The sequence below is a fragment of the Cupressus sempervirens genome, chromosome 2, assembly GCF_028749045.1.
Source record: "Cupressus sempervirens isolate cs-2001-9-10 chromosome 2, ASM2874904v1, whole genome shotgun sequence".
In the NCBI taxonomy this organism is placed as follows: domain Eukaryota; kingdom Viridiplantae; phylum Streptophyta; class Pinopsida; order Cupressales; family Cupressaceae; genus Cupressus; species Cupressus sempervirens.
The window spans coordinates 96,571,217-96,587,947 of record NC_143119.1 but is presented as its reverse complement, the minus strand read 5'-3'; the positions used below and the strand labels follow the sequence as shown (position 1 = coordinate 96,587,947).

The 16,731-nt window shown below is 35.7% G+C and overlaps 1 protein-coding gene across 2 annotated transcripts in view; it reads right to left on the bottom strand.

The window, feature by feature from the left end:
* The window catches only part of LOC149571204 (uncharacterized protein At4g14342), a 59,998-nt gene extending 43,758 nt beyond the window's left edge, over positions 1-16,240 (bottom strand). Inside the window, exons 1-3 of one of the 2 annotated variants that reach the window (XM_089812781.1) lie at positions 15,860-16,240; positions 15,693-15,778; positions 15,276-15,399 (exon numbers count right to left, since the gene is read on the bottom strand). In XM_089812781.1, coding sequence (XP_089668907.1) covers positions 15,276-15,399; positions 15,693-15,778; positions 15,860-15,865 — 216 coding nt within the window. In that variant the 5' untranslated portion in view covers positions 15,866-16,240. The remainder of the gene's footprint in view (positions 1-15,275; positions 15,400-15,692; positions 15,779-15,859) is intronic. The other variant, XM_089812782.1, reaches the window with a different exon arrangement.
* Between the last annotated feature and the right edge of the window lie 491 nt (positions 16,241-16,731).

The window sequence follows — 16,731 nt, the reverse complement described above, 5'->3', positions numbered from 1 at the left end:
TGGGATAGGTCTCTGCTGTAAAGACTAGGGAAGGTACTTTGGAGATGGGTGGTTTTTTGGTTGAAGAACAGTCATTGTATAATCAAAGCTAGTGAGGCTTTTTACCTTTCTGAATAATGTAATACTCTTTTTTCTATTAATAAAATAAAAAATTATTACCAAGAAAAAAATCCAGCATATTATTTTAATACTCTTCTCTGGATATGTTGTACATTAGGCTACTCATCCTATATGATAATGGTGGCATAGAAATACTCCAAATCCCTATGAATTGATACCATATACAAACTCACATATTTATTTATTTACTTAATATCAAATTTCCCCATACTTGAATCATCTGTAATAATTGACCCTTTTTCGGTACAATTTTGACTCTACAAGAGACTTCACAAAATTGAAATATAATATATCTTGACTTTCCATCAACTAGAATTATATTATATTGTAATTTATTATTTATTTCTATCATGGTTGATAGAAAACTGCGATATATCGCCAAAATGGCAATATATCACGAGTCACTATCCCAGACAATTTAAATACCATTTATAGCATTGGCAATTTTTTTTCAGAAAATCACAACATGTTTTTGTCATTTTATCACAGGTATATTGCGCTTTAGACATGTTAATACCGTGAGCTGTAAACGTTGTGACCCATCAACACAAACGACAAAAACATTATGTGTTCCTTTGTCATTTTTAAGTTTCTCATTACATAAAAAATTGTCATTGGGGAGCCTGAAAAAAGGTTTCAAGCAAAAAACATTGCAGGGGTCTGGAAAAAACAATGAACAGGTGTCTGACATAAGATGGGCGGGGGTCTGAGAAAAACAACAAGAAGGTGTTTCACAGCCATTTTAGAAGTTGTGGGTCTGTGCTAAATCAGGGGTCTATGCCTTTTGCAAAATCCACAATCTGGGTTTGTGACTGTACGGAATCTTCAGTTTCAGGTATTTAAAAGTTAAAACGATTCAAATTTTCAATGATATTCTAAAATCAAGAATCCATGCAATGTTATTTATTATTAATCATACAGTAAATATAGATAGAATATCTTAAATATCATTCTGAATCTATTAAGATATCATTGCATGGATTCTTCATTCTGGAATATCATTTGAATGGATTCTGGAATAAACATACAGTATGAGTAAATATTCATAACTTTGAAATTGACATACAAAAACCAGTTAATTTTATTTCAGACTGAAGAATCCATGCAATGATATTGACTAAACAGATTATTGTATGTAGATATTAAATAAACAGTATGGATTCTGGAATAAAATTGAAATTAACATACAGTAACCAGTTTTTTTTTTATTATCACAGTAAGCATATATAAGGTGTCCATTGTATATAAGTAAATACGAATGAATTTTATACATGTTTATTGTATGTTCATAAAAATTAAAATACATTGAAGATTGCATTTCACATTTCTGATAGTTTTCCTTGCATAATGCAGACTTCTAGTGACTGTAGAAAATGTCTGGTGGCAGAGCGAGAGACCCTTTCTGAAAACATAGGATCCTAGGAGCAAAACAAGGAGATTTTCAATGTATCCACTGCCTTGAGTATATAACTTCAAGCGTAAGCCAATTGAAGTACCATCTCGCAAAGATTCCATACAATGATATCACACCGTGTGATAAATGTCCGAAAGAGGCTTTGACAAACCTTCAAACATATGCACAAAAGAAGGCAGCAAAAAAGATGACATTCGAGGCCATGGCAGCCTCAATAGGGAGTTTTAGTTCTACCGGATCAAAAACAGGTGCAAAGGCTTCTTCTTCTATTGGCCAACAGATACGAGGATCAGGAAGTGGAGGCAGGTCTTTATCAGACTCTTGGGTTCCATGTAACACTCTTGGTGCTCAGCCCGACTTGCTAGGCATTGCATGGAACAAAGAGATGCATGAGAAGACAAGAGTGACAGTTCCCTTCAATGCTTTATGCGGTCCATATTGGTATCAATTGGTCACTTCGATTTCTTTGTCTGGTAAGGGGTTCAAGCCCCCAATTCATTATGAGATGAGAGGGTCATTGTTAGACAATGAGGTAATAAACATTCATCATTTTGTGGAAGAGCAAAGAAAAGTTTGGGAATAGAGAGGTTGCACTATTATATTCGATGGGTGGATAGATGGAAAAAATAAGACATTCATCAACTTTGTAGTTGCTTCATAGGGAGAACATTTCTAAAATCAGCTGTTGCTTCTGACCAAGTAAAAAATGTAGAAAATTAGCAAAACAGGTTGGATGAGGTAGTAATGTAAGTGGGATTGGCTAATGTCATCCCGATTGTAACTGATAATGAAGTTGCATATGTGCCAGCCATTAGACATCTAATGGAGAGGCATCCCACATTATTTCAGAGCCCTTGTGTTGCCCATTGTCTTGACTTGCTCCTTAGGGACATCAGGAATCTGAGCTAGGTGTTGAAGGTGGGATGTTGAAGGTGGTCAAAGATGGAAGGAATATTGCAAAGTACATCTCCAATCATACATAGGCCCTGAGTCTTATGAGAGCACACTAGTGGTAAGGATCTTGTACAAGCGGGGTCACACGCTTTGCTACTAGTTTTCTAAATTTGCAAAGCATATTCAAAACATTGAACGACTTAAGGCATATGTTTCTGAGTGTGAAATGTATTACGAAGTAATTGGTAAAATACTTGCTTGATATTAATAAAGACCGAAAGGTCAATTTATACAAAAGAATGAGACGATGTTTCGTTAGGAAACGATTGTAAAGAATAGAAACGTTCTATTCTAGAGAAAGCAAAAAACGAAAGCAAACTAAAGCTTATTAGATATATACAATAGATAACCATTAACTAATAATAGACGACTTATCTATTATTGTAATACCCTCCCTTAATGGTTAATCTATCTAGAACACCAAGCTGTCCTCTAATCAGGACCAAGAGGCTTGGTGAGAGTGTCTGCAGTTTGATCTGCGATAGGAACATACTGCATATCTAGAGTCTCGTCTTCAACCAGTTGTCGTATGTAATAACAATGAACATCCACATGCTTGGTTCGTTCATGGAAGACTGGATTGTGTGCTAACTTGATGACACCTTTGTTATCAACAAACAGAGTAGACGGTCCTACTAGTAACATCTGCATATCCCCAAGCATCCGACGAAGCCAAACAGCTTCACATCCTACCTTAACAGTCCCTTCTATATTCAGCCTCTATAGAAGAGAGAGAAACAGCCTACTGCTTCTTACTGGTCCATGTAACTGCACCGGATCCCAACCTAAGCACATATCCAAATGTTGATTTTTTATCATCAATAGAGCCTGCCCAATTTGAATTTGTAAACCCACTGAGTTTAGGATTAGAACTTCAAGAGTACAAAAGTTCATAATCTGAAGTGCCCTTCACATAATGAAGCACACGCTTTGCTGCCATCCAATGATCAGCCTTAGGAGCTGTCATAAAGCGTGAAATATAGCTAACTGCGAAGCTGATATCAGGCCTAGTAGCAGAGAGGTAGATGAGGTTGCCTGCTAGTTGCCTATATGTAGTATCATCAACGGAAGGAGAATCAGACTTTGTTGATAACTTGAGACCTTTCTCCATAGGTATAGATGCAAGTTTGCAATCCTGCATTCGGAATTTGTCTAATAGGGCCCTGGCATACTTGGACTAAGAGATGAATATACCAGAAGACTGTTGCCAAACTTCAACACCTAGGCATATAATTCATGAACCCAAGGTCAGTCATATCAAAAGACTGGCATAGATTATGTTTGATTCCCTAAATCAAAGATGTCGAACTGCCAATGATGATCAGATCATCCACATAAACAACCAGAAGGATGATGTCACTGTCAGTAGTCTTGATGTATAGATTTAAGTCTGAAGAACTCCTCTTGAAGCCTTGATCACTGAGGTACTTATCAATCTTTATGTACCATGCCCGAGGGGCCTGCTTCAAGCCATAGAGAGCTTTTACCAATCTAAGAACCTAGTGGTCTTTACCAACAACCTTGAAACCAGGAGGTTGCGTCATGTAGACCAATTCATGGAAATCACCATTCACGAAAGCACTCTTGACGTCCATCTGATGGACCTTCTAGCCAAACTATGCTACCATGACTAAGACTAATCTGATGGTGCTCATCTTTGCAGTAGGAGCAAAGGTCTCCTCATAATCAATGCCCTAACGCTGAGAAAAGCCCTTGGCCACTAAACGAGCTTTGAATGGCTTTCTTCCCTGGTGGAAGATCAGAAAGGACCCAAGTGTTGTTCTCCAGCAGGCTCTGGTATTCAAACGTCATGGCTTGTTCCCACTCTCGAATTCCTTTAGCCTTGGAATATGTTTGAGGTTCAAACACACTATGAATGTTGGCCATAAGAGAAAAGTTAATAGAATCTGTAGTTTTGCTCTTTTTCCGAGCAGTTCTCCCATCAATGAGCTCATTATCACGAAGATCAACAAGTGTCTTAGCCCACCGCTTAGGCTTACTAACATTAGTAATAGGAGATGCTTGATCAGTAGGATCTTCATCAGAAGAATCAAGATCAAATTTAGGTGAAGCATCTAAAAATTGAGGTGATCATGCAGGAGAAGCCGGAGGTGTCTGTATAGGTATCAATGGAATAACTGGAGCTGCAGGAGCTACTGGAGCCATCCCATCAGGTGGATCTAATGGAAGCCGAACTCCCAAATCATGAGCCATCGTAGGCTGCTCTGTTGGATCAGGAATAGGAGAAACAGGCATGAATGGTTCTCGCTGCTCATCAAAGACTACATCACAACTGTAGATGAGACGAAATGTTTCAACATCAATCAGGCGGTAAGCTTTGTGAAAACTGCTATATCTAGCAAGCATCAGTTTCTGACTCTTGGCATCCAAGTTGGTGCGTGACGCATCAGGGATCCAAACAAAAGCAAGGGAGCCAAAAACCTTCAGGTGACTGATTCTAGGCTTGCAACCTGACCAAGCCTCTTCCGGAGTTTTACCTTTGACTGCCACTGTGGGTGACCAATTCAACAGATAAACTATAGTGTTAACTGCTTCTGCCCACAACTGCTTCAAAACATGTTTGTGTTCGAGCATTGAACGAGCCATCTCGGTGATTGTCCTATTCCGACGTTCAACTACACTATTCTATTGTGGTGCGTGGGGTGTGGTTAATTGGCGTTTGATGCCATGTGTATCCAAGAAGTTAGAGAAAGTATTAGAACAAAATTCCCCCATTGTTTGATCTAAGAGTAATAATAGATTTCCCAGACTCTTTTTCAACTAAGGATTTAAACTTCTGAAATACAAGAAATGCATCTGATCTATTTTTTAAGGAAATACACCCACATTTTTCTACTGAAATCATCAACAAACAATAGAAAATACCTGGAATCAAGAACAGAAGGAGTGGCCATAGGGCCGCAGATATCGGCATGAACAAACTAAAGTACCTAAGAAACTCGCCATGAATCGCCACTAGTGAAAGATGTGCGATGTTGCTTCCCAGCCTGGCATGCGTCACAAACTCCAAGCTATTGAGTCTAAATCTCTAGTAATCCAAGAACAAGCTCATCCCGAGCAAGCCGTGAGAGATAATGCACATTTAAGTGCCCATATCACTAATGCCAAAGTGTGTTGACAAAAGATCGCTGAGCAGCCATAGCTAAGTCCTAAGAATCACCAAACTTAGTAAGTCTGAAAAGACCATGACCCTCAAGACCCACTGCAACAATAGACTTAGTCACCCAATTAGTGATAGTGCACTGATGTGAACTAAAGGTGACTACCAAGTGTGGAGAGTGTCGCAACAATTGACTAACTAAGAGTAGATTTAATTCCATCCCTGGAACATAGTACACATCAAAAAATATGAGATTCCTCCCAGCAGACTGAATCTGAATGTTGCCTTTATCGACAACCGTGTACTCTTCTCCGCCACCAAAAATAATAGAGTCCGAATAAGGCTATAGCCAGTAAACCAGTCTCTGCAGTGAGTGAAATGACGAGAGGCACCAAAATCAATGTACCAAGCAGACGGCTTTACATGATCTACAGGCCTTTTAGCCATGAAGGTGTAAAAGGCAAATTCTGCCTGCTCAGTGTGCTCTGCACTGTTCACTTTGGGTTGCGAACCTAATTGCTTAGACTGTGCAACTAAGCGTTTCTAACATTCAACCTTCATGTGTCCAAACTTGTGGCAATAGTTGCATTAAATGTTCTTTTTGGAACCATTTGGTGCTGGAGCAAAAGACTTCTGCTAAGATGGCTACTGAAACTTGCCCTTATCCTTCTGAAAGGATTTCGCAACAAAGGCTTGCTCTATGGAGGTGGAACTGGAGCTACTACCGAATTGTTGTTTCCACCGACCTTGCTGAAGAAGCCGTGTGCAGAGTGCAGAGATCAATGAACTCGAACTGGAGCTACTACCACACTATTGTTTCCACCGACCTTGCTGAAGCAGTAGTGTGCAGAGATCAATGAACTTCAAATCATCACCAGAAGATGTGATGTTGAGAGTCTCGATAAAATGCTCATAGGATTTTGGTAAACTTTGAAGAGTGATAACCACAATATCCTCTTCCTCCATTTTGCAACCGATAGCAACTGATCACAGATTTCCTGAATCTGATTCAAGTGTGCCTGGAGCGAGGTGCACTCATCCATGACAATAGAAAACAGAGTCTTTTTCAAAAAAAAGGCCCTGTTTTTGTCAGAAGTCTCATGAAGGCCTTTTAAATGTGTCCAAATCTCGGCAACTGTCTTGCCAGATGGAATCTAAGAAAGCTGATCATCAGCCACAGATAATTTGAGAAGCATCACTACCTCTTGATTATTTAGATCCCATGTATCTTGATCAGGACCCGAAGAAGTTAGACGCTTCGTAACACCCAAAACAAGTTGATTGGTGTTTCGATATTCAAAAATAGCGATGATCCGCTGCTTTCAAGTGCCATAATTGTAACCATTGAATTTGGAGTTATGCTCGAGCAAAATATTTGTCAGAGATGCCATGGCATTTTTTTTAATGAAAATTTGTGAAAATCTGTGAAGGCACATTCTTCAAGGCAAAAATACAGAAAACTCAGAGGAATTAGTGACCCAGAAGAGAGCTCGAAAAACCCAAAAGGAATATGGTGTCATTTTTTGGACCCGCTGGCTCGAAAAATGAGGCACCTAGGAAAAATGGACGATCAACCTAGTTAAGCTCTCGAAAAACCCAACAAGAAACTATAATCAAAAAACATTCGACCCCAAAAATTAGGGTTTCGAGCAAAAAAAACCAGTCAACGGACATGGAAGTCGAAAAATGCAGAAATAATGTTGTTTTGAGCAAAAACTAGCGTTTGAACAGACGACCAATGTTGGAAGGAAGTCACAGCAGTTTGGAGGAGGAAGATTAACGCTCAGAGGTCACTTGAACAGAAGAAAAAATGACCTGAAAGGTTCCATTTTCAAGTAAAAAACGGCCTTCATTTTTTCAAGTTGCATGCAAAAACACCTGCACAACTTGTTGCTTGACCTTGCAAAAAACACATGCAGAGAAGTACGAATTGGAAGTCATGGGTCAAACATGATTTTCAGATGTGTTGTAGTAGACGTTTCTTCTGGGAAAAAAATCGAGAGTTGCAAACAAAATTCTTGCTGCGATTTGCAAACCTTGCAAGTGAAAAACTCCAAAAAATCTTCCCATGATTTTCAGAAAAGAAACCTAGCCAAAACTCAAATTCTTCACAGATGAATTTCTCAAAAAAATAAAAAACCCTAGACGCATTGTTGAAGAAAAACCTTAGAAATTATTTCGAAAAATTTTAACAAATAATTTTGAATGAAATTATAAATTTTTCAAAAAAATTCAAGTATTGGCTCTAATACCATATTACGGAAGTAATTGGTAAAATACTTGCTTGATATTAACATAGACCGAAATGTCAATTTATACAAAAGAATGAGACGATGTTTCCTTAGGAAACAATCATAAAAAATAGAAGCATTCTATTCTAGAGAAAGCAAACTAAAGCTTATTAGATATTTACAATAGATTACCATTAACTAATAATAGACGATTTATCTATTATTGTAATAAAATGGTTCAAGCCCTTATGCCAAGAAGCCCGAAGTAGTGAAGGTGGTGAAGGTTCTATTTGATGCTAGATTAGCAAGTTAATGGAGGAGATCATCAATGTAAGTTTTCAAGTCTTCATTGATGATTTATTATTTAATTTTGATGTATTGCAATTCGCTAATTTTGTATAATTTTTTATGTCCAGGTGTCATCACCATAGGTGTAGGCTCTACAAATTGTGAATGGGCTTTTGTTGAGCTTTACTCGTAGACGCAATTTATGATTCCTACTCCTAATTTTCATTGATATTGAAAATTGAGCTTAATATGTATTCAGAAGTTGTAGTTTCATGGAATTTGACTTCTATATGTAGTGAACTTATTTATATTCAGATGTAATTATTTTTTGGCACATGATTCTATCACTATGTTAATCTATCAAGATTATTTGCTATGAATTTTTTATTTTTTTTGGCGAAACTGATATTTATATTAATAATAATTGGTTCAAAAATGGCTCTCGAAGAAAAAAACCAGAAAAGAAAAACTTCGATCATTGCTTGATACAAAAAACATGAAGAAGAAGAAAGACCGCATCTAGAGAGAGTATCTATCAACGCTAATGAATCTTGTCATTGTGAATCCCAAATCTAGAAAATTGTGATTACAAAGAGCCCAAAACTCATATAAATACAATTCATTGTTTGGTGTTGGAGACAACAGCAAGAGCCAAACCAAACACTATCATAAAAGTTTCTATCATTAATCTTCACCCAAAACTCTAATTGAGACCGTGATATTAGAAAAAAGCCATAACGATGCAAGTGCAATCCAGGACCCTGAACTGCATACAACTCAAAAGAACAAGTGAGATTCATAAAAGTAAAACAATTGAAATCACAAAGAAGTTGTGATTTACTATCAAATAATATTTGAGAAGGGCTCAACAGGATTCTAAACATATTCTTTTGTCATAATATTAACCAAGTTGGGGAAATCAAGAAGATAAGGTGGGGAAAGTAAAGAGTTAATATAAACCCCATCAGTACCCAAATTAGCCGAAGAATTAGCCAATAGATTGCCTTCTCTATAAGTATGCATAATGTAACATTCAGAGATTGAATCAAGAAGAGACCATACTTGATGTAATATATATTGTATGGACTAATTATATACATGATGTTTAATACACGCATTAATAATAATGGTTGAATCCCCTTCAACATGTAACTTAGATATTGATAGTGATTTTGCAAGTTCCAAACCAAAGTGCAAGGCCAAGGCCTCAGCTTTGTTAGTAGTACTCGGAGGGAGAGGAGATGATTTTGTTGCTATCACATGACCTTTAAAATCTCTAATGACTATTAGCTAAAGTTACCTAGATTTCCCCTAGAGTGTCGTATCCCCATTTTAAGATAGAATTTTAATAATAATTAGATAATACAATATTATTAAATAAATAATAAAATTATATTAAAACTAATACTAAAATATAAAACAAGGAAACAATAATTATTTATTCTATATTTTTAATAAAATAATATTTAGTATGATATTTTAAATAATTAAAATAATAATAAAATTTTAATGAGTAAAGAAAGAAATAAAATTAAATACAAGAGACAATATTGTAGAAAGTATGTTAACTTTCTAAATAAAACTTAATAATAAATAAAATAAACACAAATAAGTAAATAAATAATATACCATAGAATAATATAAATTAACTAAATCTAATGAAAAGTCAAAAGATGTTCAACAAATAGACATGACTCCTTAAAATTAAGATATAAAAGGGAGGAGAGTTTATTTTATAGAGAGAAAAAAAAAAAAAAAGAGGAGAAGAGAAGAATTCAAAAAGGAAAAATGGAAGAGGAAAGTAATATCATGAAGAAAATAAGGAAGTGACTTTTTGAAAAGGTATGAATGATATTGAAAAGAAGTGAACCTTTGAAAGGCTCATAATTATGAATAATTGCGAGTATTCAAAAATATTGTGATTAGAAAGTACTGGGATTTTTCCAAAGGATTTTAGTTATGAAGTGTTGTGACTTTTCGAAAGGGTTATAACTATGAAGTGTTGTGACTTTTCAAAGGATTTGTATTATGAAAGGTTGTGACCCTTGGAAAAGAAGAAATGAAAAAGTATATTTTTTCCTTTCCTTATAATTAGAAAATGAAGAGTTTTGGAAAGTAAATATAGAGTTCAGATAATCTAGAAGGAATAATTCATTGAAGGGTTGACTAAGGATAGAGCCACATAGACCAAGAAAAGAAGAAGGTAAGAAAGGTATGTTTATAGATTATAATTATTTAATTATGTTTATGAATTTATTTATATTTATGAATATAAGTTTATTAATTATTTAGTACATATATTTCTTACAAAATGATTAAGAACCCATAGTGCCAGTATAAGGACATTGCTGATCTATATAAATGGCTCCGTGCTAGTATAGAATCAAGAGTGGTCTTTATATAAATGGCTAAAATGGGATTGATGAAATCTTATAGTGCTAGTATGTAAGGTTTGTTCTCTTGTATAAATGGCTTTTAGTGCCAGTGCAAGAGGTCACTCAACCCACATATAAATGGCTGATGAGTTGTAAAAGGAATCTCATAGTGCCAATGCACGAACTGAGATCCTCATATAAATGGTTATCGTACCAGTGCGAGTGATGAGTTACCCTGTATAAATGGCTAGATGAGAATAAGATAATGGCCAGAACTATGGCAAGAATAAGATATTTATAATTATTAGTGTTTAAACCTAACATTTATTCTGCAAGTATTAATGTCCCAATCTAACCCTAATAGTGGGGACATTATATAGAGGCCCCATCGAGATTGAGTTTGTAATAACCCTCACTTGGGGGAATCCACTTGGTTTGTGCTCAAATAAGAGAAACCTTGGATGGACAGAATGGAGCAGGAAGATGAGGAAAAAGTAAACCCTTCCACCAATGAATAACATAGCCATCCCAAGGAGAAAAAAAATGTTTACCCTTATACTTACTTAATATAGCATTAATAAGCTCAAAAATTGATCTCTCTAATCCTTTCAGAAATTGAGGGATTGGAGATGATGTCTGCCTAAAAATTCTCTTGTTTCTCTCCCACCAAATTGCCCATACTACAGAAGCAAGGATGTACTTCCAAACACATGAAAACATTGATTTAGAATGTAAGATTGGCCATGCCTAGAATAAATCCCACAAAGATTTAGGTATTGGCATATGGAAATTAAGCTTGTGAAGAACAAAATGCCAACAATCTTGGGCAAAAGGGCAGTTTAAGAGGAGGTGATCTATTGTTTCCATAACTTGCAGACAGAGCAAACAATTAAAGGGATCAGAAATGTTCAATCTATAAAGTCAATCACTAGTTAAAATTCGGTTCTTTAATGCAAGCCATGCAAAACATCTTGCTTTTGGCATAATTGAACCGTTCCAACAGAATTTAAAAGCATGATATGTGGTCTAATCAAAATGATGGTGTTGGAGAGCTAAGTATCCTTGTTTAATAGAGTATTTACCATCTTTAGCCAGAACCCAAAAGAGGCAATCTGGTTGATTTGACATAAAAACATTCCTTTCAACTAATACTTGTTTGAAATAAGCAATCTAATTGTGGGATATAGGAAGAATTGAGGGATCTTTCCAAATGACTGGCCTTGTGAATCCATGTATAGTTCAAACATAATTAGAAAAAGGTGTCCCCCAAGCTTGAATCACTATGTTTAAAAAATCCTTTAAGGAATCAATAGTGGCGGGGGGGGGGGGGGGTGACCCATTCCATGAATCCAACCAAAAATTGACATTATCCCCATTGTTCACTTCCCAAGATATGAATGAAGTAATAACTTCTTGATAAGCAATCATGAAATCCCAAATGATAGAGCCCTTTGGCGGGTCCAAGACAGTACAAACCCTGGAAGGTTCCAAGTTATCTGAATATTTCTCTTGTAAAAGGTGACACCATTTGGCAGAGGATTTGTCATACATTTGCCAAACTAGCTTAGCAACAAAAGCCCTATTCCTATTAGCAATGTTGGGAAGTCTGAACCCTCCTGTTCTCAAGAGGTTGACATGGCTAAAATAGAAAGAAGAGGTATTTTCTTCTATCCATTCATATTTTCTGACCAAAGAAAGGTATAGATTAAAGTTTCAATTTGAGAAATGATACATTTGGGGGCTTGTAAAATGAAGAAATTATTATTAGGAATGGCAAAGATAACAGTTTTGATAAGCAAAATTCCACCCGAGAGTGATAACCAGCAAACCTTCCAAGCACTAACTATACTTTTGATACAATCAACCACAGATTTCCAATAAGAGGCTTTGATTAATCCCATAAAAAAGGGAACACCAAGATAAGTAGAAGGCAAATGATCAAGGGGAAAACCAAGCAGATGTATAAATCTTTATGTAATCAATTGAAATGTATCAAAAACATAAATTTTAGATTTAGTTGCATTGATACATTGTCCCGAAACTTGCGTATATAGATCAATGGCTTTCTTCATACTTTGTGTTTCTTGATATGGAGATGATCCAAAGAGTAAAGTACAGTCAACAAAAAAAGAATGAGTTATGGACAAGGATGTACCCACAATGTTGATACCTTTCCACAATTCCTTTTCATTAAAAGAGTTAATAAGTCTGTTGAAGGTCTCCTCCATAACGATAAACAAGAATAGAAAAATGTGCACCCAAAATGCAAACTTTAATCCATTTACACCATCTACAAGAGAAACCAAACTGATGAAGGACTACAAGAAGAAAAGACCAATTCATTTTATCGTATGCCTTTATCATATCTAGTTTGGCAACAAAGGCCGCAATATTATGTTCTTTAATGGTATGAAGGGTCTCATGGGCTATTATGGCTCCCTCAGTTGTTTCTCAACCAGGTTCAAAACCCCCTTGTTTTGTCAATATAACTTTTAGAATAATAGGAGGCTTAAGTCGCAAATAAATAGCTTTTGTGATAATCTTATAGATAGTATTACACAAAGAAATAGGACAAAAATCAGCAAAATAATAGGGATCATTGACCTTTGGGATGAGAGTAATATTTGTGGTATTAAAGTTCTTCAAAATGGAAACATTTTTCTTGGATTCTTCAAGCAACTCAAAACGAATAACATCCCAACATTTCTGAAAAAATAATGTAGTGAACCCATTAGGGCCCGGTGCCTTATCATGAGAAAAAACCACAACAGGTATCTCAAAAAGAGTAAATGGGGCCATTGGAACCAAATTGTCTTGTTGTGAAATCGATGAGGGAATTTGTTTCACTCATAACTTTGATTAATATATGGTGGATATCTCAAATCATTATATGTTCTACAAATGTGGTGTGTATGCATGTATTTTTTTTTAATATTTTAACAAATTGTATATTCTCAGATGTTCAATAAAAGTGCCAATTTGTTGCCGGAATTTTTGCTGAGTTCTTACAAATCCCGATATTTTTTAAAATTTGGGAGGCCGAGATATTGTCGAAATCGAGTTTTTCAACTATGATTTATATATTTTAATTTTATTCATAATATTATTATTTATTATTAAATATCACTACTGAAAGGGGACATCATAATTAGGGTTTCAGACAAAAGACATGACAACACAACTAGATTTTCTTAAAAACCTATGCATCCATGAAAAGACTAGATCTCATTTAGTTGTGTATGGGTTACAAAGAATCACATGTCCTGCATTCTGCAAGATTTGTCACAGGGGTTAATAAAAGACCCAAAATGTCAAAGGCAGTTGATTCCAGACAACATAGACCCTTTACATTACTACATACCCAACCCCCAGAAAAATATTCATCATCTGTTTACATGGTACACAAGCACCTGGGTGAACTGGATATTACTGCCAACAAAAAATGTTTCCAGGTTGTTGTTTTTTCCTTCTTTATTTTTGTAGGTCTGCCTAGCAATTAAAAACATTTTGCTTTTCAATTCAAAAGGCAAACAAGTAGCAAATCAGAAAATAGGAATGGTTGATGTCTACATTGTTGTAAACAAGTTCATATCAGATGTGCACTCCTTTGTCACTGGGGTGAAAGTGAGAACAAGCTCAATTTGGCAACAATTCTGCAAGGTTATTCTGAAGTAGTTTCTATGTTACTTAGAAACAATGTTAAAAAGGGGAAAGCTCTAGAGAGCTTGGATCTCGTTCTTCTCTGTGTAGACAAGATGATGGATTCAAGCATTATGCAAGGTGTAGAATTGCAAGCACCATTGGTAAGTATGTATGCAAACTGCTTAAGCATAGACAAGGCCATGAGCTATTTGGTGCAAAGCCCCAAGAACTGTGGTTTAGTGTGCCGGCAAATAAATGCACTGGACAGGTTTTCTTTCAAACATATTTTTAACTGTTTAGCAGGGGATCAACAGGGCTAAAACCAAAAGAATGGGAGAGAGTCGGAGGGTCAGGAGTGAAATTGAAGAGATGGGAGAGGTTGTGGGAAATTGAAAAAAGAAGTAGTGCTCAAGAAGGGAGAAAATGGGACAAAAACCAACAGCAACCACAGCGATGGAAAAGAAAAATAGGTACATCAAAGGAAGAGAAGTTATGTTCAACGAAGGAGGAAAGAAACAGTTGGCTCCCAAAAACTCAAACATTGAGCGGACTTTGGAATAAGGGAAGACATCAAAGAGTTGACAACAGGCTGTGGGGCATCAGTTCCACATTCATTGAAGTGCAAATTGAGAAGATGAGAAGCTGAAAGGACATCAAGCCACTATCCAGCAGATGAAGAGAAAGTGAAACAGTCTAAAACAAACGGCTGGTTGTTAAATAACAGAAAAAACGGCAAAAAAAGGGTGGGGCATCATTAGTAGAAGCCACTGAAGGAAGAAGAGAACCAGTGGAGGCTCGTAAGAGGGGAAATGCAGTTTCAAATGCATAGAAGGATACTGTGCAAGTAGAGAGGAGCTAAGGAAAGGTCTTTTTTGTAAATAAATGCAGGCATATAACCATATATTTGAAAAAAAAAAAATGTTTTAAAATAAAGTTATCAATCTGAGCTACAAAATGGGGTTGAGTTTAAAGCAGAGAGTCTCTGCTTTTGTTAAAGTAACGTTTTAGTGACTTAGAGTTTTGACTTTGTTAAAAGGTAGGAGAGCCCCTGCATCAATAGAAATCCTTGTACAGACCAAAAGGTTCCACCAAATACAATTGCTACACACTAAACCGTGAACGTAACTGACCTGCATAAAGTTATATCGCTCCCTTCCAATAGACTCATTCTCTGCAATAGCAAAGTAGGCGAGGATGGGATAGTGACCCACATATGATGCATAGCTGTCCCGTTGTATATTTACCGCCCACTCACTACAAACACAAAAAAGCCCCAAATCTCTCAAACGGGCCATAAACATGAGAAATGGTAAAAATAAATTAACAAAAGAATTGAACAACGGAAATCTCTCAACCAAAAAAAGGGAGTCCAATAGATAACAGAAAAATTCCAAGGATACACGGTGTATTACAAAAACATATTTAAAAAACTAATAGGGCAAATTTGTCCTGAAAGGGGCTAGGGTTTACAAAATGATAACAGTATAATAACTCAAAATATAAAAAGAAAACATAAAATTAAGAGATGAAGGAAATGAGCAACTCACAATCTGTTAAGATCAGCATGCCCGGTGCCCACATATTTTGCTTGGAGATGCTCAAGTTGTGAATTGATATTGAACCTGTCGCTTGCCTGCAAAATAATTAAAATACCGGCATCAATTGAGAATTCATATAGTCGAATAAGAGAAAATCCGTAAGAAAGATCTACCACCTGCATCTTTTCAGGTTGCTTTGGGAAAGTAAAACTCCTCCGTTAACCTCAAAAACGAAGTTTTAGGCAAGGGAAACAATCTAGACGGATATGTATATATATATATATATATCTACAGACGATCTGCCTTTCTTCAGATTGCATTTGTTCGTGTTTAAATTGATGGGCCTAATTTGTCTTTCATTTGTTTTTTTTAATTACTAGCAGTTGCAAGCTTTTGTGCATGCAACGCTGAGCCGATAGGGAAAAAAAACATTAATTTTTCTAATTGAGCTCTTTTAATCTCTCAAATGATACAATTGAGTGGTCCAAATAGAGTTAGCACATAAAATCAAGAAATAAAAGGTCAACCCAATAATGGAAGTGTAATCATTGATCATGGAAATATGATTTTCTTTCCCTGATCTAATTTGTATTGGTTGTTCCTATTGATCATGTCCATTGGTGCATTTGGAAGCCATAGAAAACCATGCATATGAGTGGAAGCTTGTTGTTGGCACTCGTACCTACACCAATAATCATTTATAAGACTAACACTTTTAAGTAGCTCAGCTTCCATGTAAGATAGGTGATTTCTCTTCTTACATCTTTTTCTGAGTATGTACAACACAAAGAAAGTTTCAAGCATATAAGATAATATTAAGGAAAAGTTGTCAGCCCAATCATTTTTTTATTAAAATATATCAACAAATTCTATTAACAAAACAATTAATAAACTGTAAGAAAGAAAATGATTTTCTTTAGATTTTATGTATATTAAAATATAATTTATTTAATTTATTTTTTCTCTAGATTATATATATATTAAAGCATACATATTAATGTTAATAAAGATTTTATTTTGATTTCATTTATTAAAATGCTTTTGTGCC